We start from the raw sequence: 23,293 nt of genomic DNA, 5'->3' as shown, positions 1-23,293 counted from the left end.
TGGCGATTAAAGATCGAAGGAATGGAGAGATAAAGAGGGTCGTGTGTATCTCCAATAGGGTAGGACTTAATGACGATTTTACTCGTTATTAGCGTTTACAGTTTTATCTATAAAACCCATTCATACCCATAAGAATACATTCCTAATTTAGGACACTATGCTTACTAGTAATTGCGGCTCGTTTAACGACCGATAAGTCGTAGAAGCGAGAATCAAAACTTTTAAATATTTTCATGGTGTTTCTATAATAACGTCGTTACAATCAAATTTTAAAGAAGGAAGTATAATACTCGGATAACAACTTCCTTAATTCGTGAAAGAAATCCAGTAGAACTTATAGGCTATATCATTCCATTTCCTTTTCGTTATTAAGAAAAGTTGGGTTCTTTGACCATTGAGTGAACATGAAGACAGTTATTTTCATCTTCATTTTCATTTATATTATTTGCTTTTCGGTTAATTCCCTTGAAGACGGAATGGAAATAAGAGAAAGAATTTGTGGTAAGAATAACTTTTTCTAATGCATTTTGTAACTTGGAGAGTAGAGTTTAAAATCCACGTGACTAGCCTATTCGTGTCTTGTAAAATCAAAATTATTTTAAATTTTCCCGAGGGAAAAATTACTTTATACAGTAGAAGTTCGTCAATCAGGCACGCTAATATTCCGCCAAATTGGACACGGGCACTAACGTTTTTAATTGTTTTTCAATCTATTTTATCACAGTACAATCATGCACTGTCATTTCCACAGCGATTAGACTGATTAGAATAAACAACGCGCGCTTAAAGTATGCTCTGCTACAAAATGTACAGCAGCATCTGTAGCACGTAACTTACGGAACTTTACGACGTCCGGTAATCTGGCACCATTTAAGTCCTGTTAATACCGAATTAACGAACTTCTACTGGAGTAAATACTGTTATTTAGAATAGATCTATGCCTACTTTCATCACCTTACTAATCAACATTATACATGCTGATGCAAAGGGAGGAATATGAGAGAAAGAGAGAATCTTTTCTTTTCTTTGTGACTCGTTTATTGCAAATAATTTAAATAAATTTAATATATATTTTAAATTATTATTTTATAAAAATTTTCAGCCTAAAAATACAAAAAAAATACCAGAAATACAAGTAATACAATAGTACAGTCAAACCTCGATACGGCGCCGCCATTTTGTTAGCCTCTGAAATTGGCACTAGGAACTCCGATAACGAAGGATACAACTAAGAGGGTGGCACTATAACGAGGTATGACTGTATTTTTACATTCTCCGTACTTTAATTAATTGATTATTAACAGAATTGGATACGGAAATGAAAATTGAATATTTAAACTGCGTAGAAAGTACCAGGAGTGAAGAAGGCAAAAATGCTGTAAGTTAAACGTAATATAAGTTTAATTATAATTAAATATATATCACTTAGTTTAAATTATTTGTAGGTAAATAATTATTTGGAATGTCTTGGTTTATCTTCGCCACTGGATTATTTAGAAGAGTTTTGTACGATTTATGCCGGAGAAGAAGTAAAGTCGAGATGAATTTTCCTTTGAACATAATTTACTAATTTAATTACGATATAATAAAATAATTGTTTAATTTTAGAATGATGATATCTACGAAAGATATAGCAAATGTTTCGATGAAAAACTGTTTACAAAATATGTAAGTACAGACGATGCGCTGCTGTGTTACTATTACATTATACAAAGGTGGATTAATAACAATTTTTATTGAAGGCCGTCGGAGCCGAGAACATGAGCAGATGCTTGGAAAAGATAACAATTGGGCCAATGGAATAAACAAAATGGTAGAATATTTTAATTAATTGTGAATATTGTATGTGTGACCATTCAAGTATTACGTCATTAGTTCATGGGAAGGGGTATACGTGGAGGGATATAGTTCGACTTCTGACTGGTAATGATGGGGTAAAAAGAACTAATGTTTGCTAATGTAATACTTGAAGGGCACCTATAGATACTTACGAGCTAACTGATTTATAAAAAAGAGAAAAAATAGCGTTTGAATTGAGTCCTCTCTCTGTAAGCATAGTGAAATAGACGGACATTGAGAGTGGGCCAAAAGTTCCATCGCTTTGCAAGAGGGAAGCCCACCAGTGGCAAGTGGATAAAACCATCGAACACGGATATATTGGCGGTTTGCGCCTGGCCAACGGAGTGGCCATGTGTAGTTTTCTCAGTTTTCTTCACGTATCTAATGCCTAAACAGGTGCCAGTATTTTCGAAGTTGAGTTCTATTGCATCTTACAAGGAGACCTTACCAGGGGTCCCTTACGGATCCGAATAATATTGTGCGCGTGGATAAGGCTCGATACGAATCTTTATTAAGCAAAGGGAAAAGGTTGATGATGGACGATTGAATGAATTTTTGTGCACTCTTTTAAAAACAACCAAACATTGACACACAATTAAGAACTTTACCCTTATTTCCGATATGCGTCCTAAGTGGGTTCACTTATGGCATGTATCGTAAAGAGAACGGGATTTTTGGCTCACACTACGTAATTAACAATAAATCTGTCATGTCTTTCCTCATAATAGAAAATTTGTGACATTCGGTACGTTAAGACAGTCTAAAAATTAATTGCAGTCAAAGAAAACAAAAATAATATATTTTTTCTAAGACTTTATACTTTAGTTTTTAATGTGCTAAATACTGTATTGCATACAAAATTTTCTATTTCAGATCGGAACTTTTGCGAAATTTGATTAATCATTTCGTGTTAAAAGATATCAGATCCGAATACCATTAATTAAAATTTGTCTTCATTTTAAATATATATTAAATGAAATTTTCAATATAAATATCTGTAAAACATATTTTAGCATTAAAATAAAGTTTCGTAAGCAAATAAACGATGTAGACTCATTAAATCTAACAAGTAATTTAATTAACATTTAAAGTATTGTGCTCTTAACCGATATTACGGGTGTGTTCGACAGTAAAAAGATAATAGCGGGAGGGGAGTTTTGAAATTCTAAATGGAATATGTGTCCTTCTGTTGATCTTCTTTCTTTGATTTCGCATTTCACGACGTAACCAAAGCAAAAAAACGGGAAAATGCGCGCTTTGTTTGAATTCTTCTCGACAGATGCGTTTTGTACCCCGCAGCTGACGTCACAGTAAGCTTAGGCTACGGTGCTGCCCCCTCATCCGCCAACATGTAGTCTTCTGTCGCGGGTATTGGCCCGCTGGCTTCACATAAATCGTATTGTTCAAACACCGACATCGATATCTGTTGTTTTTCCTTCGACATAACGTTCCAACGCCTTACGCTGAGTCTCGTGACATCGTGGAATCCCCATGTTTGTGTCGGAAATTTTCGATATACGTTAATTTACATAAAAAATATTGCTCTGTATGAGAAATTTCTGAAGGCAGTTGGAATATCGGGCTGTATCAAGTAGTTTTAGGCAGAAATGGTTGGACGGTGTAATTTATCATTGTTACGGAGTAGCGGCGGGTGGAACTTCTCCCATTATTGCATACGGATTTTCGCATTGCAAAGGATCTCCGATGGCAATTGGGATATCGTGTTCTATATCTGGATAGCGTACTAGATGCAACGTACTGTACAACACAATTAGTCCAATAACTCGTAGGGGTTACAGTATTATAGCCGTTGTAATATTACCTGTAGTAAACAATGGAAATATGAAAAAATATATGGGGAATTTCAGAGGGCAATTTTGTAAAGTTCAGAAACATTAAGTTTAATGTATAAATCTCAAGTAATTACTTTGGTATTTAGTGGGAGGAATTGTTATATACGCATATCTAAGTCAAGTGGATGCATCGATCATTTAAAATAGCATACGACATTAAGGAGATAGAATTAAATAAATAAAATTTAAGTAAGAAATTTCATGCAGTTTCTCAGATAGCGTACAGGCTGAAACTTTTGGAACCATTTCGATTTTTCGTACACCTATTTTAAGAACCGCACTAACAGTTCAAATAGATCCAAAATTTGTGCTAACTTCACACCAGTGCAGTTACTATACATCGGTTGAGTCTACACGAAATTTTCTCCGATTTTGTTTTCAACGATCATTATAACCTTCAACAGATTCAAATTCTCCCCATCCTTTCGCGATGTGTCAATAATTCCGTTATCAAGTTTTCAGCCTGCGCCATTTTACTTTCCCGACTGTTATGTATACGTGACAAGAGAGTATTGGAATCGTGTCAAATTTTAACCTCCGGGTCTTTTCGCAAATCCACGTTTCAATTTATTCGTGCCTAAAAAATTTCTAGACGAGGAAATAGAAGAAAATTCCGAATTCGGAATGTTGTGTAAAAAAAAAAAAAAAAAAAAAAAAAATAGCGGAAAGCACTACACGAAAGGAGCAAACTTAAATATGTTTGATTAATTTCCTTCCTATTCATGTTCTGTAAATGATAGAAGATAATCTAGTGTTTAATCCTCATCCTTTGTCTAATAATTCTATGATCTTCCTTGCAGCATCTGCAAATTGCTAAATTATACAAGCCCTTGAGCCGATAAATATTGTTTATAGTGATTATTTTGCATAAATTAATCCGTATAATAAAATTTAAACTCTTCTTTAACTATAAAAAATTCATTTTATTACAAAATATTAAAATTTTATTACATTTTATAATGCAAGAAAGTAATCAAATCTTATTGGTTACCTCATTTAAAAGATTTTTAAATCTGTTATCTAATAATTCCACCTCGGAGCAGTTACTTTCGTTGACTTCTATACATTCAGAAAGTTTTGATTTCTTTGTTTTCGTCTTGCTTTTCTTCTTTGTTTTGGTGTCGTCGGATAAGAGACGATCGGAAGAGACGTGTAGCATAATCGAGTGCTTTATTTTATTAAATAAAATGCTTGATGCGGAACTCCGTCCGAGAATTTCTTCGATGTACAGTTCTTTGTTTTTTCTTGTTGTTAAATCTTTTGTTAAATTATAAATAAATGTTCCACTTAACCATTTGAAAGTCTGATTTGGTAAATATATGCTAAAGAGCTTACAAAATAGAGAGATAAAAAAACAGGAAGTTTGTAATTGGCTGAAGTTATGTATAATACCTATATTTATGGGGTTAGCGTGGTTAACAATTGGTTGTCTTGTAAATTTCTTAATATTTAACAATATTTTCTCGGCTTCTTCTTTAGAAATTGTCTCTATCAGTTCTTGTATATTCAGTTTAGTTTGGTTTTTGTCTAGAGATTTGGGTTTGTAATCTTTTGTGGTCGTCGTTGGTTTTAAGACAGAATAAAAAATTAACATGACTATAAATGCATTTAGAAAATTTTCTGTTATTAAAGGTGCCGAATTATTTAACCAGTAAAACACTACGAGGAACATAAAGTGCCACTTTTCGGGAAAGCATTCTAAATATTTCTCTTTTACACCAATTACAGTTAAGAAGAATTTCTTTCGTTGATTAACGTCCATTTTCGGTATGTTATCTAAATAAGGGACGTCTCCGTAGCTCGGAATCGTAACAATTGGCTGAATATTAGTCTTGCGAAGACAAGTTTCGTATCGATCGTATTCTCTAACAGTTTTTGCAGCATCTCGTTGAAGAAATATCCCGTACAAAATTTTCCTTAATAATGACGTGCACTGATAACTTGTGGGACAACTGAAATCGTCAATTTGTGCTGGAAGAAAAATCCTGTGTACCCCGACAATATTCATTAAAATAGATTCGAACTGGGCTTCACGAAACTTTCTCACAAACCAATGAGGTAATGTCTTCCCCTTAAAACTTAACGAACTGAAATCCTCGAATTTGTCTTCACATTCTGCATTATCTAAATATTTTGTAAGAGTAATGTCTCTTTTGTTATATTCTTTCAGACTTTCGTCTATAATACTTTTGGCCTCCTCTCTTTTATCTTTATGTAATGCATTCAGCACTTGTTGAATCGCATCGTCTACCGAATACGTTTTCATCCATCTGAGAAGGCCAATCATTTTATTGTGACGTATAGTTGCTCCGTGTTTCTTCTTCTTCGAATAAGATATTTTATTAAAGAAATTGTCGAATACTTTAGTTGCTGCAACGTCGTTACCCATGAGTGTTCCAAACAAAGGCAGCGTATCTTTGTTAAGCCCAGTCTTAGCCAAAAAGTCGTCTATATAATATATTTCGCATTTCAAATATTTATAACTGTTTTTAGGTTTGGTTTCTGTTTTCACGTTTAAGTCGATGAGTCCGGTTGAAATATATCCATTTTCTATATTAAAAATATAAAAATCACTGTCTTGACTAATCACTGGACATTTGTAATAATTTGCTAACGCTGTTATTTGATCATCGGCTCCAAAATCACATTGGGCATACCTAATTCCTAGTTCATTCAAAACGTTTTTGAAAACATCCCATACCAATATCGGTAAGACGAAATTAGGCGTTTTTCCATACTGACATATTTCGTGACAGTAATTTAATCTGTCCACAGCTCGCCTTTGCGCTCTGAGAAACTGCCATTCCGTACAGTCGGTTCCTCCATCAAATACCACTAAAGGAGTAATATTGCAAGTTTTGAAATGTTCAAAATAATCAAAAACGGCCACGGAAAATCTGGAAATATAATAAAATTCGTTTTATTCAAATGGTAAAAGTTAAATTTATTATACACTTTGTATATTAAAATCTATTGTAAACAGAATTTAAAAACTTAATTTCTGATTTCTTTAATGTCTTTTAAATTTTTATGTCATATGTTATAGCCCCATTAGTTTTGAAGAAATAACTGTCAACAGTGAATAATACTTTGCAATTCTACAGAACTTATTAATCAGTATATTAACACATATTCCAGTAAAATGGCGCACCTTGTTTGTGTGCTCGGACCCCAACAGATTACTTTTTATGGGATTATGCCAAAACTTGTAAACATAATTTTGATATATTTGTGATTCTGATTTTAATTTTAACTTAAAAAATCATCGAGCAGTGACTAAAATGTTGTCCACGAGTGGGAAAATAAGCTTGAAAGATATGTTGCAAATGATGGTCATGCTGAAATTTAAAATAAAATTTTATTGCAATATAATATTTAGCTTTTAAATACTGTTTGTAGTACCCTTCTATCATGTGTACAGCTAAAGTTATTGAAGTTTAAAATTCCATATGTACTTTATAAAGTTTACATGAAATTGTCACACTGTATATAATTTATCATCAATTTATAAAATGTAACTATAGTTCAAATTTGTATTGAAGTTAGATTTACATTTTATAATTATAAATAAACTCTAATTATTCTATTTAAATAACAGAATTCTCCATCAAAAACTTAAATGAAATCTAAACCAATACAGAAAATGTACACAATTTCTTTTAGATTAGTGTTCCACTTTCTGATACGTAAATGATCAACAAGATTGGAACAGTCTTCAGAAACTTTTGTATCTGAAACAGGTAGAACTAACCTGAAAGAATCTATACAAAAATATTAGTATAAATTCCTTTAAAGCATTTTTCAATTCTTTTAAATTGCTCCATCCTTTATTTATTTTGAAACTACAGAATCTGTTTTACTAAATTTCAACTATTTATCCCAAGATACTTCATTTGTTATAATAAACAAATATTTTTAAACTTCTTTATACTCCAAATTTGAAATTGTTTTACAGCATTCTTGACTTAAAACAAAACATTCATTTTAAAATACATTCCCTGTACTGTATTATTATTTCCATATAACCCACAGTTGGCATTTACCCTGCATCTATAGAGCAGCCACTGCTTCACAGGCTTGAATTTTTAATTGCATAACCTGCACCTTGAAACTCCAGCACAAACATTTAATAACTAAACAAATGTTTTCAACTTTGTTGAATGATCATTGTTAAGTTTATCCAATTCAAATCACCAGCTAAAAAACTGGAACAGTTATTCAAATCTTATAAAATACAATACAAATGTAATAAAAATATACACTTGGAAAGACTTGAAATTAACAAGACACTCCTAAAATGCAACTAAAAACATGGAGACTATCTCAAACACTTAGACATCTCGGTACAAAACACCCTAATATAAGTCTGATACGCATTGCATATGGTTCCCAATCTAATATTTTTATAGAATTTCCCAAAGTATCTTTAAAATATTAGCCTGGGTAATTTCAAAAGTATCTTTTTCCCAATATGATGTTCAGTTGTCTTTAATTCCTTTGACAGACCTCCTAATTTTACAATGCATGTCTGTGGTAACAAATTTTTATTTCGATATCCCTATATAATAATATCTGTTAAGCCAAATAACCACTGGATTACATTGGATTACTTTTCCTCAATTATATTTAATTAATTACTAAATAATTTGTCACTAGAGGAGGCCTTAGGTTCCATCTTTTATTTTCATGAATCTATAAGAGATGGCACTTAATGCCTATCTCTGGTGACAAATTATTTAGTAAGTAATTAAATATAATTGAGGAAAAGTAGCCCAATGTAATCCAGTGGTTGTTTGGCTTTACAAATTTATTGGGTTTTGTGAGGTTTGTTTGTGTGTATATCTGTTGCTTTAAGAATCCAAACTTGGTTTTAAGATTCGAAATGAAAAGAAAGCATTACAGCTGTTTACCACCATCTTTACTACTACTGAACTAACTTTCTTACTTTATCTCATGGAGAGTAAATAAAAAGGAATAATTTCACATTATCCACAATACAGACAGATTCTTCAATTAAAAGTACTTTTGCTTTTTGTCAAGAAAAGCTTCTTCAGTTAAAGTTAAATTTTGTAATATTAACATTTGTCTTTCTTTTACAAAATATTATGCTTGCGGCAGAGAAAGAATAACATAATTCCATACAGTTAATGTGGAAATATTGCATGCATTGTTAGTCTTAATATAGATGGCTTATGCCAGGAATATTTTCTGGTTTCTTGGGCTAAACAATAACTTTATTCTGAATAATAACTTGTTCTACTTTGGTTCATAATTATTTTTGAGAATAGGATGGCTAGTACTGTTGCTCTGCCTTTTATATCACTTTGACATTCTGCTATGTATTTGGGCATTTGCTACATATTGCAGCAACAGAGAAATTTAATGAAAGGTCTGCTTCCAGGTTTTTTCCAGCTCTTTGCCATATACTCCTAGCTTTTTTTTCTTACCTATCCCTATCATTGAATTAATTACTGTGACATTACTAGTAACTGGAAAAGGAGGTTTTTACATAACTGTAATAATTCATGTCATCTTTCCTACAAAGATTATAGGGATGGAAAGAAAATGCAATTTACAATCTGGTACTAAAGTAATTGGAGGACTGATTTATTGTTTAATTTTCTTGTTTAAATACTTAAAGTTTGAAGTAGAAAAACAGCAAATTAGTAGAAGCCAGTAGACTTCTGCTAAGTCAGTTCACAAGAATGAATCCATTGGAATGCCCATCTGTTATAAGTAAAATATTCCCGTGTATCTAAAGTAATTGGTTTGGCAAATCAATCAAAGCATAGAAATCTGAAATGGCTTTCATATTATACTTGGATATTTTGTTCTTTAATAATATTTCTATAAACTTTGTTGCCTCAAAAGTGTTAGCAGAGGGGTATAAACTGCATATATTAATTTATAAAACTATACTTTGATCTACCAGCTTGACTTTATGCACTTTATTTATAGTTTGGATTCCTGAGTTGATTACATATATGGAATCACTAAGTATTCTAGATGTTAGCAAGTTTATTTTCTAAGAGAAATGCAGTATGGCTACACTTATTTATGAGAGGTCTTAAAGGCCAATCTGTTTTACGTTCTTTAGCTTTTAGATGGGATTTTAGAAAAACTCACTTACCATTAGCTGGAAATGATACCTGACAAACCAAATACATTGAACTAAGAAATGATCCCATATAAAAGTTTCAAGCCAAACTTATACTATTTTTGTACAGCAAATACATTTATCATTCAGCATTATTTTTGTGATGCATTTCAAAAATTTTTTTACCACATTTCATTTGATTAATTTACTATCTCATAGATTTCTATAATGCTTCTTAAGAAGACCATAGCTAGAAGGTAGACCCAATGGAGCACCCAGAGAGGACCAAGGGGGCCCTGGCACCCTCCAATGGAAAAAGAAAAAGAACACTAGAAAATTTTCCAAAAAATCTTTACCTAATTAAATTTCATTTTTTGTATTTATGGTGTGTCACGTCTTCTATTTCTATACTACTCATGAATTAGCAGCCAAGTAAGGTGAAAATTTGGGTGTACTATAGATTACTATCTATGGAATTTCAGAAATTTGATTATATATTGGAACTCGGGACCGAGACAAGTTCAACGGTACCCTATTTTTTGACCGGAGACGAAAAATAAAAAAGTTATCATACTTTTTCACTTACCATACTTTTTTAATGCTCTCATGAAGACAGCACCATAGTTCCTAGTACTGCCATCTTGCGGTAAAGTCTGAAAACCATGACGTCGGACTACGGTCATCTCCCGGAGGGTTAAACACGCGATATGAGAGCGGAGAGAGCGACGCGACTTCTGAAGTTCTTGAACGAAGTAAAAAAAGGGGGGAAACGTCTACTAAAGGCAATTTTAACGGCAAGCGACGGGACTCCTGATCGCGATAGCGAGGCCGACTTAGCAGAGAGCGACGCAACTCCCTATCATCGCGCGATCGCCGAAAAAAGTATGATAACTTTTTTATTTTTCGTCTCCGGTCCAAAAGTAGGGTATCGTTGAACTCGTCTCGGTCCCCTCAGTTCAGATATATACTCAAAGTCCCGAAATTCCATAGATAGTAATCTATAGTATCCCCGAAAATTTTACTGAATTTTAGATTTAAAATGTTTTTATCCATTCAATTTGGCTTCCCAAGATTAAATCCTGAGTGTGTCACTAGAACCAGGCCCCTTAGAAATTGAAAAAATTTACAAACATCTAGCAAAAAATATTTTTTTCTAATGAATGAATAACATTTTTTATTCACTAAATAAATTATGAATGAAATAAAAAATACTGTGCAAAATACAAATAAAATAGAGGATATAAGGGATAATTCTTTCCATTCAAATATTCTAAGATTGTTTTAGCAGTTTGCTTTAGCAATATAAATAAGTATAAAAGGATTAATTTCTAGTCTGATATATATATTCTATTGCCTTTACACACAAATATGAAATCTGAAGTACAGGTAACCCCCATATAACACGGTACTTCTAAAGCATGGATTTGCTCTAACATGGTTCGAGAATTGGGAACATCCCCCGTATAACACTGTGCTTTTATAGCACAGGTTCATTCTAACACGGTTCAGGAATTAAATAAAACTCTCATACAACATGAAATGTAATAAAAACTGTTACTAGTTGATACTCATGCTGAGATCATCATATAGGATGAATAATCCTCTGGTAAAATAATAAATAAGCATTTTACCCATGAAAAAAATCTACTATATAAAGCTGAAAACTGGGATTTTATCAATGTATGCCAAAAATGGCCACTAGGGGTGCCCCTAGCAAGTATTTAAATTAACAATATAAATTATTTTATTTTTTTACAGTATAATATTCAGTATATTGTTATTTTTATTTGAAATTTTGTATTTGCCTTTCGACTTGTGAATAATAAATCCGATTTAAAGAAGGATTTAACAGCATGTTTTTTAATTCTTGGAACCTAACCCCCCTTTTCGCACTAGTTCTTTGTTTCGTATAACATGACAATTTTTTGGAACGTAACTCCCGTGTTATACGGGGGTTACCTGTATAATATAATATATAATGATAATGATTTGAAAATTTACAAAATGACATTATTTGTTAATCAATATAACAAAATGTTAGTATACATGTACTTTGTTCAAGTCATTCTTATGTAATTTGTACTTATAACAACAAATTTATATTTTTTTTAATGAATATTTGGTTGGATTTTTTATTTTATAATATTTTGTTAGAATCTCTGTTAACAATAATATGATTATTTTAAATTTGTATTTTAATTATTTTTCTATAAAATTTATTACTGATTAATATCATAACTGCAAATTTTTATTAACCAATTTGGTAACCAATGAACTAACTAACTGGTGAATCAATTATTGCTTATTAAAGATCAGATAAGAAGAAAATATTGAATAGAAACTGAGACAGAAACTCTAAAAAGCTCTATAAACAGGAACTGAATCTTTCTGTTTTTTTCTTGTGGTTTGAATCCCTGCATACTTATAACTAGAAATTACAAAATAGGAAAAGAAAAAGAAAATGAAGCAACTATTTAATTTTTAGATTTATAAAAAAGTTCTTCACTAGAACTCAAATAATAAATATTATCAACAAGCAATTATTTATTGTGACATCATCACAATGCCAGATTGCAATTTTTAATTAATTTAATTTAAAATGTATGCTCTCCACCTCAGATCAATAGTGGCTTGCCCCTGTACATCATACTTTTCCTTTAATAATCGAGTCATGCCAGTCAACTAACTAACTAACACTTTTCGGGAAAAGATTTTTTGAATTGAAATAACACGACTTCCAGTTTGCACCGGAAGTTCATATATAGTTAATAGGTTTCCATATTTGGTCTCGGCTTACATCTATCCAACTCCATTCTCAAGATTAAGGAAAGACGGACATACGGAAGGACAACAGCGGGCCTACAATTTTTTCAAATTGCAACCCAATTATTCCTGTTTCTCATTAAAGTATCAAGACAATATCACAAGACTTAAAACATTATAAATGTAAAAAATATGTCATGCAATGTTAAAGATAATTGATATCTATTAACTATATCAATCAATTAAAAATATGATGATGATGTTAGAAGAGAAGTGTATATGAGAACTTAGTATTAGTATTTAAGAGAATTATTAAAACATAAAGCTAACAACATTTTAAACTAACACATTTAAGCAAGATTATTATTTTTTTAATATTTAAAAGTTAATTGAATTCCGATTAATCGACAATCCTACAAAAAATTTTAATCTGTTATAAATAAAATTTTTAATAAAAATAGCTTTCACCATCTGTTTTTATTAATTCAAATAATAAATCTTATGTTAACCGTGATGCCTTACGTAAAATAATTAAAAATAAAAGTAACTTTTAAAACAACAAAATGGAAGTAAAAATTCATTTCTAATTTACATGTAAAGAAAATACAGTAGATTATGACATTTAAATTTGCTTGTGATAAAAATGATAATTAAATCGATGAGATTGTTATTAATTGTATTATTATCAGGCTTCTTATATTATGCTTTGTTTCTAATCATTAAGTAGTCGTAACAGCCCAATAATAATTCAGCAGATTGTTTAGTAACACTTATAAATAACTGTTAGATTAGATTAATAATAAAAATTACAAACAAATTAAAAAGAAAAATAATTTCAAAACTACATCAAAACAAAAGTCTTATTAATTTTCATAATGCTTTTGGAACATTTTTGAAACTTGTCATCACTTATATTAGTACATCTATTATATTTTTAAATCTATAAAAATTTTGTTAAAGATAATCGAGTTAAAAATATTTATATAAAAAAGTTGATTAATTTATTCACATTGGTCAGTATTCGATAGGAAGAATATTTTTGTATTTCAGAAATGCATTTTTGGTTTTGTTATCCATCCGTAAAAGGTTTCAAAGATAGAAAATCCAAAAACACAAGTCCGAAATAAATATACACACACTGTCTAGTATGAAACTTACAGAAATACAGAGAATAAACTATCCAACTCGAATCGATTTGTAGTAAACATAATATATAAAATACTAAATGGAGAACTCAATCTTTCAGTTTAACATTTGCTTCATTTAAATGTTTTATTTTCAAATAGCACTGTATTTTGTACCTGATAAAAATCTAGCCCATGCAACGCAACACTATCTTGAAACGTGCGTGACCAAAAATTTTACGACGTGACAAAAAGCAGGACTACGATAACCAATACAAAGCTACCATATGCCATACAACCCAACCCGGAACATGCCACATCTTTACCAGATGAGTACTTTCAAGCCCCAGTATTTATACATTTGAAAACTTAACCAGCTGATTCTTAAAATAGTAAAGAATATAAATTTTAAGAGTCGATAATCTTATTAAAACCAATTGGAAAGAGTAACAATACATTATGGGCTTCCTCGAGCCCGTAAATGTGATCTGGCAGAAAAACAGTAAGAGAAGATATGTGTAAATGATCCTAGCAATTCCTAATCACCACTTAAAATTACTTTCATAAATTGCAATAGTGTGGAACTTTGAATAACCTTTGAATCAGTGTCTCAATTTAATGTATTAATATGAAAATATATATTTGATCCTCATGTAAACATTGGACTAATTGATTCTTGTGTATTCTTACCATCAAACATCTTATACTTTTAAATTTAAATGCTTTCAGGTGTAAATTCATAAGCTTAACTCATGTAAATATTGTATTGATAAACAATTACTACTTACTTATCATAATCTCCTCCATATTTGAACTCTGCACTCCCTCTATAAAGCCAATATACTAAATTATTACCGTCAAAAACGACTTTAGTATCGTGTAAATGATATTCTTTCCTTAAATGAGAATTCTTTTCGAAAAAGGAGGAAAGTCCGCGAACTCCCATGTTTTGTTTACATATGGCAAATACTTTTTGCTGCTACCTGGTGTTAAAAATTGGAAACAACAATTAATTGAAATTTTTTTAAATTAAATTTAAATTAATGACGTAAAAAATTTACATCTAAATCTATTCAAAAGTTTTAAAATTATACATTTAAAATTTTATATACATTTCATTCAACTTACTGTAATTTTGTCTAATTGGTGATTTTTAAGCTTCGATGTCTATTATGGCAATGGTTTATTGATAAGCCACGCGGCCGACATTTATATAAATTATTAATTCGTTTTTGTTATTTATTTTCATTATAATTGCATTTATCAATAATATTTTTGCTCTCAATAGCGTTTGTAAATTGTTTATAAAATAAATAAAAAAAAGGAATAATTCCGAAACCGGCGATCGCAACAATAAATATTAGCGAAATTTAATTTCGTAAATAATAAATGACAATGGCTAAACTAAATTAATAATTAATTCTACTTTAATATTAAAAAATTTATTTAATAATCATCGATATAAATAATTATCGAAAACAATCCTCATACCGTTACTCCAATATCCAATATCACTTCCTAAGCCTTTTAAATTTCGGTACTGCATACGATAGGCGATCGAAAACGTTAGTTAGTTGTTAATTTTCGTATGCAGTACCGAAATTTAAAAGGCTTAGGAAGTGATATTGAATAATTATCGATTTAAATTTTCGAAATTTCCTCGATTTTTATTTTTACTAAAAAATAATGTTTCGAATAATTATAGAAAAATTAAGGATTTTTGACTCAATTGATACATTAATTTTAAATTAAATATTTATTTAAAAATCGAATTTCTATCGCCGTCACTGGCATTAAATATTTAACCTCTCAAAAGATGGCAGCACTTTTACTTTTAGTGACAAATTATGGGAATTGACGTGCTATTTATTCGCCAAATTACCTCAATTTCATCTTTTGGCACTTATTTAAACAAAAATTAAATTAACGGCTTCAGTGAATAATTTTTTTTAATACAAAAAAATAATTTAATATTCTGAGAATTAATGAATCATATTTTGAATTATTTTAAATTTAAAAAAAAAATGTTAAATTTCACGAAGGAATTACTTTCTGTGTTCATTTATGTAGCGCTTTTCTCTACGTATGAACGGGAAATTTGTATATCCAGAAATTCTCAAAAATTCGTGGGATATACCTAAAGATATCGTACGTCATTCACTGAGGCAGCAACCAATAAACTTTCATTTTACTGTTAAAAGTTAATAGGGAATTTAAACACTCCAACTGCCTTTGTACAGTTAGGAAATTCATTGATAAGCCTCGTATATCCCGGTTATTTAAAATAATTACTTAATTTAAATGTCAGAAAATCTTAAATTCCCACTTATCAATGCCAGAAAACCTCACAAATTTCGCATTCTAATGACCGAAACTTTCAAATTTTCATTCTACATCAGAAAATTCCACACATTTTCAGAAAACAAAAACGATTATAACGAAAAAAAACTCGTTAAAACTGCACAATAAAGCAATGGGTAAATTATATCATGAAAAATCTAATTGTGAACTAACTGAAATACATTTAAGTACAAAGCCGAAAAGAATTTAAATTCTTCTTCTCGTCTTTCAAAGTATCAAAAGTATCGAATTTAAAATTTAAAAGAGAATCATCAATATTGAACTGCCTTTGTAAAATGGCAGAAGGAACCATCTAAAGAGAACCAACTCGAAAAATTCCCATTTGTTCTATATACTTAACATCGGTTACCGGCTGTCTTCCATGAAAAATCACTATAGAAATTCTATACACTTTCTCCTGAAATTTAATTAAAAAATAATAATAAAATACAGATGTTTCCCTTTACATACCTTATGTTTTATAAAGTAATTCATAAATTTGAAAGTTAGAATTTGCAGGGTTTATGCATATTAAACAATATAATTAATTTTAAACACTTATTCATAACATAATTAATTATATGGAGTCAATTTATTTTGATAAAAGGTTCTATGTTTAATCAAGTAATCTTTTTTTTTCTTTCTTTCTTTTTTTTTTTGAATATTTATCAACATTATTATTATTTTCCCCCTTCTCTTCTTTCTGGTATGGTAATTAATGATGATGATCCTTAGAATTTCTCGTTTGTTTTCGGGGGTAAATTAACTTCTGCCCCCAAAAATCCTAAGAAATTCTATTTCCGAATTAAATTCGGATTAAAAATGTCAACCTGTATAGGACGGAAGGTGTAAATTAATATAAAAATACCATTTACAAGTCATTTTATTAAGATACCAAATTGGAATCGTCCTTCGATTTAAGTCGTGTTAATGTGTTTAATGAGTAATTTCACGTGTTTAAATGTTTAATTTTTAAGGCATTTATCGTGTAAAATGTTTTTAATGTTGTTTACAAGGCGAGGGAGCCATTCATTTTCCTTTATTTCGTGTTCTTGCTGTTGGAGGTGCCGTAATTTACAACTTTGGAATGGTCTCAACGGTAACGATTTCTCCGAAATTTAACGGGAAAAATCTATAATTTGTTGATTAAATTGCATAATCGATTCGAAATATTTTTTTTAAAAAATCGATTAAAATTATTCTAGAAATTGATAAATCCGGTCGGTACCAATACGAGATATAAATCAAGTAACATCTGTACACGTTGAAAATGGCAGGCAAATAATTTGCCAAGACAAGATTGATCGTTCACAAGCCAATATTTCATTAAGTTATTTCGTGAAGTCGAATAAACTAACAGCAAACACGTGACGTGATAAGTCACGTATTTAGGTACTCACGCCCGATTAAAGAGACTTATCCAGTGTTTACATAAACTGGAAAGTTTTCATGAATTTTAAACATTATCTGATGGTTGTGTTGTCCGGTAGATTCACTGGACTTTATGTGAATCGGAACCAATATGTCCGGTGTGAGGTTGTCGTGATTAAATTATACTTTCAGATGAACTCTTCTCCTCTGTCAAAATTGGACGTAATGCCAAGATGGCTATTTTTCTATTACGACAACTCTGTCTCTCAAATTAGATTGCGTTATCAAATGCTGGCAACCCCCTCCCTGTTTCAATCGTGTTTTGTATTTGCTTGCCATTCTCTTATTGTTATTTTTTAGGTCTCCATTTGCATCGTGATTAACTATTTATGAGTAAGAACAATGTATCGTGCCAATACTTTTGTACGGGGATTAAAAAATATAGCCTCTATAGATAAAGAGTGAGCAATTTTTGTGTGTTGTATTAACTTTAGTGTTAACGCTTACAATGCACATTGGTGTAGTAGTTGTAACCGGATTTAAAATTGTTGCTGTGCGCTAAAACATACAGTAGGCTCTTCTTCTGCCATATAATAAGAGGCAATATGTATAAACTGTAGTATGAGGCCCCGGTAACGTGAGGCTAAGATGTGGATTGTTTAGCTTAAATCTAAATTAGGCTCTAAGTACAATAATACTGTACTGTTATTATATGTCAATGGCGTTGCTGTGCTAATATCAAACCCATAAATATTACTATCATCATCGATTGGTGAATAATAGTACAATGCTTATATTTTACATTATTTATGTTATGTAAAAATACATCATCATCAGTCTACATATGTGGTGGGTCTTTTTGTCTAGCATAGGATCCAGGGTAATTTTCATATTAAATCTTTTACTTAAAACACTAAACTTTGGGGCCCTCCTGGTGCTAAAATCCAGTGTTTTATGCATCTAGGCTTCAGTTTACATTGAAAAATTACTGTGGAGGAGAAGAGGCAATACTTGATATCAATAGCAATAATGATTAATAATGGCAACAATACACTACACTATGTAATTATCGACAATAGTAGTTTAATTTGCGCAATATAGCAGCATTGTTTAATCATAACATTTAATTTCTTGCTCTAATTACTGTATTTTACCATAGTAGCAGGTCCCCATTTGTGGAGGCTTTACAAGAGTTCTATCCTTTCTAAAGTTTTAGATCCGAGAGATTAGCATATTTGATTCTCACAATTGAAAGTAGTGGCTCAACCTGTTACTCTGCAGGGTGTAATGACTCACAAATCTCGCGACCACAAACATTAATTAGATAAAAGTAATCAAAAATAACAGTGAAAAAGCTCAATGCGAGGGGGAAAAACTTTATTATCCGGATGAGTTATTCATCGGGAGGGCCATTTCTACCTCGCCAAATTAGCCAGGGCGTTTTGAGAGGGAGCAGATCTGTCGAATCATCATTAGGAGAACGATATGAGGTCTAATGACCGAATGGGGGTTATCTGTTCTTATTCAATCAAGTTGCTGATCAAAAAAGAAACCATTAAAGATCCCGATCAATGAATATTGCCCTCATTGGCCGGGGCCCTGTTAACCGATATTGAGCAGATGTATCTGGATCTTGTACCTCTAATGGAATTGTTCCAGTTAACTAATTGCAAAATTTCAAGGTCCCTGGGGTCGATGTTGACTCACTGATGATCCCTAGTTAACATTTTGCAGAATAAATCATTAATTTTTCCACAAAAATTCATCATTTCTTAGTGGAAATGTAGAATCTCTCTCAATTTAGGAGCCTGTGCTAGGGTCAAGGGCAAATTTGTAAGATAGTTCAGATGACCCCAATTTAGATTATATAAATTCTACGTTAAATGAGGAGGACCAGACATTATTCACCGTAGTTAAGCCCTGATTTATCGGTTGTAAACACTGAAAAAGAAAGTTAATCATTCATATTTGCCTGAATTATTAACGTAAAAAAATAATTAAAATTTAAAGATTTTTGCATACAAGTAGCGACGACAAACTAATTTCATTAAGTAATTTTGTCGTATCGCAGCAAAAATTTATAGCGGCCCAGTTCAAATTTACAATGTTTTGTTTGTTAAAGTATTGTCACGGCTGTATCAAACACGATACATGCTTCGGCTTCAAATTTCCTCCCTTCGTGTCTCAGAGTCCATATTTTAAAAATAAGGATATTCCTCAAGGATACGCTCACCTACACCCTGCTAGCTGCTGCCCTCTGCTGGAAAAAATTACAAGTTCTCATCAATTACTTTTTAAAAAAGTAGAAGAAAAATGGCCACGATTAAATTTTACAATGCAATTTATAAAATACTATATTAAAGTCACTTTAATTTACTGTTTAAAGTGTATATTAAATACCTGTATTTCGCACAGTTTAAAATTTGAATTTAGTCCGACAGATGGCGCGAATGTGACAACGATCCTTCCTTTGGTCTTGGCTACGTAACACGTTTCTCGTCCCCGATATAAAAGAATAAAAAAAGATAGAATCGTTATAACGGGTAATTAAAAATTGCTTATGTATTACAGGTTGGCATGAAAGGTTTTGCAACCGGTTGGCTCGCTGCATTAACATATTCATCCTTCTTCCCAGCTTTATTTGAATATTTCCATTTTAAAAGGAGTGCAGACTGGCGAGCTTTATTCAGTGTAATAATAAAAGTTATCCCGGTTCTGACAACACATCTCATATTTAGAATGACTACAACAGATTCAGAATCTCCTAAACGACTTCTCAGCAAGACGTTGATGTTCGCAATCCTCTTTCCTCCCAAATTTATCACAGCAAAGTATTACTAAGCCATTTCCTTCCATCCACATCAACTATCAGCCAGACACGTCATATTACTACTTGTTTTATCCAACGTTGTACACGGAATTCTATTAAATTCCAACAGGGGAGCGGTTAGAGGGTCTTTTTATTGCCGTCGACAAGCCAACAATGCAACTCATCATTTTGCCGCTTGCAGAGGAAAAGGCGTTAGTATTGAAGGTATGAGACCTGGCCTGATTAATGGCAGACATAACACCCGCATCAGAATGAGCCGGATTCATTTTGACGCTTGTGCTTAAGCTATATCGATAAATACTACTTTCTGGTTTGGTACCTTTTTTTATTAATAAGAAGTACAAAAAAAAAATGTCTTTCACATCGTTAACAGTATCAACAATATTATTCTCGCCTTTACGTAACAATACGTACGAGTTTCCGCGTGTGGTCTTGCTGTAAATTGTCGGTTTACCCAGCAAGAGACCCCGAAAGAAATGAATTTAATTGTGTAAAATGTAAACAAAATACATGATTCTTGGGCCTTGCTGTATATTGCCGGTTTACCAGGCAAGAAATGGATTTAAATATGTAAATTGTAGACCCAAATGGGCGAAATTTTAAAATGATTCTTGCGAGAAACTAGAGTCATCAATCTAGAATACTTACAAGTTATTCTTGACCCCAATTCGGGGGGATACTTTACAGCGAATGATAAAAACAGATCTCAGTTTGACACTTTTTATGAGATATGATGGCTTAGCCATTACAACAGTTCAAACGAACTCCTAACTAGGTACACGCTTTGATAAATGAACTGTCTTAAGACAAAATGGTAACTAGGGAGACTAAACCGCATCAAAATTAAAAACGATAAAAAAATTTTCCACTAGTCCATTAATAACAATACAAGTAATTCGCCCGAGACAAAGAGAATAGAATCATAACGACCGCATTCCCATGATTTATTATGCTGAATGGTTATTAAACAGAAAACAGCGCTTCTCCTAGGATTTTTGTAAGTAGCGTTCGTTCATTGTATACAAATTTACTTACGTCGAGCCTCGTAAAGAAGTATAAAAAAATACAGTACCTATCTATATACTGTATATATGTACATATATAAATATAAAAACAAGAAGAATGAGATTCATATATGTCGTAAAGTTCGCAACTATTCGGGCTTAACAGTATAAAAAAATCGTGTAAAATGGCGCAATTTACAGAAAATTTTAAGTAAAAGGAAGCCCTCGTCGAATGAATATTCACGAAACAGCGCGAGATTAAAAAATATATTCGATGGTAGATTAACAAAACGAAGCATCCTCAACTTCCACCATCTTTCCTTTTCCGAAAGAGTTGCTGTAAAACAAAATGTTTTCTCTGTAAATCGAATTCTGAAAGCGGAGAATTTACTTGAAGAGTCGTATAGAGGAAGCAATTTTTACCTTTCGCGATCATTCGTCATTGGTTTCTTCAATTTCTTCTTCTTCGGAGGTGCGGATTTCGGAGGAGGCATCATCTTGGAAGCCAACTAGACAAACCAGAAAAAAAAGGACGGCAATAAAAAAATCTATACAGATAGGAAAAAAAAGAGGTAGAAGAAAAAATATCATGCATAGAAGAAGATTTCACAAGTCGGGTTGATCCTGGCCAGGCGATTTCTGGCCTGGAAAATCCGTCTTTCGGACATATGCAAAATGGCGAGTGAAGAGAGGATTTTGAGATGCTTGCCTCGCAGACTACAAATTTCTCCCTAAACCTTCTTCGCTGAAGGAAAAAGTGAATGCAAATTTTCTGCTTCACATATTCCCTTCTCTCCCTTCCATTCCTTCAATAGTTCCGATGCCGTACTCCAATAAAAACACACACACAAAAAAAAAATTACCTAAAATAACCAAACCAGAAAGGCCAAGAGTAAGATCCACTTTTAGAAAGATTGTATGTATATATAAAACTCAGATCAAATTGAGTCGAATCCTACAATCCTATAATCATTCCATGTTATATGTAAGAACCATTATACATCATAGAATATGTCCTGAAACATTTGCAACATAATCTGGATTCCTACAAAATGTGGGCTTAGCAGAAGTGGGCAGAAGTAAGCAGAAGGAAGGCAAATTATTATGGTGTAAGTAAAGTAAAAAAGCCTTTAACGAAATATATCAAGTATCATTCTTACTGAAAGGAGCTTACAACATACAAGCTATGAAGTTCAATTATGAGTTTTCCATGTTAAAGATATTGAATTTTATGGACTTACTACACTTATAAATCCATTTATTAAATTCCTACCTCAAAAAATATGCATTATTGCCAAATTTTCTGTAGAAAAATCTGTAATTTTTTAAGGTAAGAGATTTATGTGACTTTTCTAAACAGTAGTAGAGCAGAAGATAATCTAAATTTCCCCTCTACCACGCTACCATGTAAATTATCCTATATATATATATATTAAAATAAAATCTGCAGGAAAAAAGAAGGGATTTAGTAAAAAAAATAAATAAATAAATAATAAAGTAGATATTTTCATTCGGGACCGAGTTAGAGAAGTGTTCTTTATTCCTTTCTTGAATACTGTTTGTTCGCCCTTCGAGTAAAATAAACCAACTTTTAAGTTACTCTTGCGGCAGACAGTGAGAATTGAGAAGCTCTAGTGAGTAAAAAATGAGATAAGGTTGAGTTTACAAGTGGCTGTAAAAGTAATTTATAACCGCCATTGGGAGTGCAGTCGCGGCTTGCAGTTAACAGCAGCTAAACAACATCAGTATTGACTGGAGTGTAATGTGCTGTGGATTGCACTGAAGCCAACATATGACGTTTTGAACGCCATGTTTACGATTGATCGGGGTTAAAACAGTTACCTCTGAAAGACGGGCGTAATAACACTTCATCAACGTTAACTATACTTTTAAAAAAAATGTAAATTCGTCCATTATATAAAATATAAAACGCCTTGTTTTTAATGCGTTACAGACGTTTTTAAGTTAGTAAATAACCGTGCAAAATGCAAATTTATGCTCGGATTTTTGTGCAGAGTTTAATCAAAATAGATTAAAATTGCGTGTAAAAGTAAAAGGTTTGAAAGTAGAAA

General features: G+C 31.7%; 3 protein-coding genes across 4 annotated transcripts in view; 1 reads left to right on the top strand and 2 right to left on the bottom strand.

Annotated features, from left to right (window-relative positions):
- The first annotated feature begins 334 nt into the window (after nucleotides 1-334).
- On the top strand, nucleotides 335-2,882 carry LOC136974666 (uncharacterized). Its single transcript, XM_067269607.1, has 6 exons — nucleotides 335-501; nucleotides 1,305-1,378; nucleotides 1,446-1,529; nucleotides 1,609-1,668; nucleotides 1,743-1,813; nucleotides 2,713-2,882. The coding sequence occupies exons 1-5, from the start codon at nucleotides 405-407 to the stop codon at nucleotides 1,803-1,805; spliced, it is 378 nt and encodes a 125-aa protein (XP_067125708.1). The 5' UTR covers nucleotides 335-404; the 3' UTR covers nucleotides 1,806-1,813; nucleotides 2,713-2,882.
- Nucleotides 2,883-4,597: 1,715 nt separating this feature from the next.
- On the bottom strand, nucleotides 4,598-15,040 carry ast (protein asteroid). Of its 2 annotated transcripts, XM_067269579.1 has the most exons (3): nucleotides 14,805-15,040; nucleotides 14,465-14,659; nucleotides 4,598-6,589 (listed from the first exon to the last, which is right to left on the bottom strand). In XM_067269579.1, the coding sequence occupies exons 2-3, from the start codon at nucleotides 14,620-14,622 to the stop codon at nucleotides 4,666-4,668; spliced, it is 2,082 nt and encodes a 693-aa protein (XP_067125680.1). In that variant the 5' UTR covers nucleotides 14,623-14,659; nucleotides 14,805-15,040; the 3' UTR covers nucleotides 4,598-4,665. The 2 variants fall into 2 exon arrangements, with proteins under 2 accessions (XP_067125680.1, XP_067125679.1); XM_067269578.1 differs by having other exon boundaries at nucleotides 14,465-15,040.
- A 5,481-nt stretch (nucleotides 15,041-20,521) lies between these two features.
- LOC136974696 (ankyrin repeat domain-containing protein SOWAHC-like) overlaps nucleotides 20,522-23,293 on the bottom strand; it is a 59,502-nt gene continuing 56,730 nt past the window's right edge. Inside the window, exons 12-13 of the mRNA XM_067269638.1 lie at nucleotides 21,645-21,730; nucleotides 20,522-21,558 (exon numbers count right to left, since the gene is read on the bottom strand). Of these exons, the coding sequence (XP_067125739.1) occupies nucleotides 21,504-21,558; nucleotides 21,645-21,730 (141 nt within the window). The 3' untranslated portion in view covers nucleotides 20,522-21,503. The remainder of the gene's footprint in view (nucleotides 21,559-21,644; nucleotides 21,731-23,293) is intronic.

The sequence above is a fragment of the Centruroides vittatus genome, unplaced genomic scaffold (genome assembly GCF_030686945.1).
Source record: "Centruroides vittatus isolate TY-2023 unplaced genomic scaffold, ASM3068694v2 contig_352, whole genome shotgun sequence".
NCBI lineage: Eukaryota > Metazoa > Arthropoda > Arachnida > Scorpiones > Buthidae > Centruroides > Centruroides vittatus.
This window is presented reverse-complemented; position numbering and strand designations above follow the sequence as displayed.

Bases quoted from the DNA above. Each gene is read 5' to 3' on its own strand.
- ast (XM_067269578.1), bottom strand. From the start codon at position 14,622: ATGGGAGTTCGCGGACTTTCCTCCTTTTTCGAAAAGAATTCTCATTTA. The intron at 6,590-14,464 runs GTAAGTAGTAAT...TTATATTTCCAG, and splicing joins TATGGAGGAGATTATGATAA to ATTTTCCGTGGCCGTTTTTG.
- LOC136974666 (XM_067269607.1), top strand. From the start codon at position 405: ATGAAGACAGTTATTTTCATCTTCATTTTCATTTATATTATTTGCTTT. The intron at 502-1,304 runs GTAAGAATAACT...GATTATTAACAG, and splicing joins AATAAGAGAAAGAATTTGTG to AATTGGATACGGAAATGAAA. The intron at 1,379-1,445 runs GTAAGTTAAACG...AATTATTTGTAG, and splicing joins GTGAAGAAGGCAAAAATGCT to GTAAATAATTATTTGGAATG.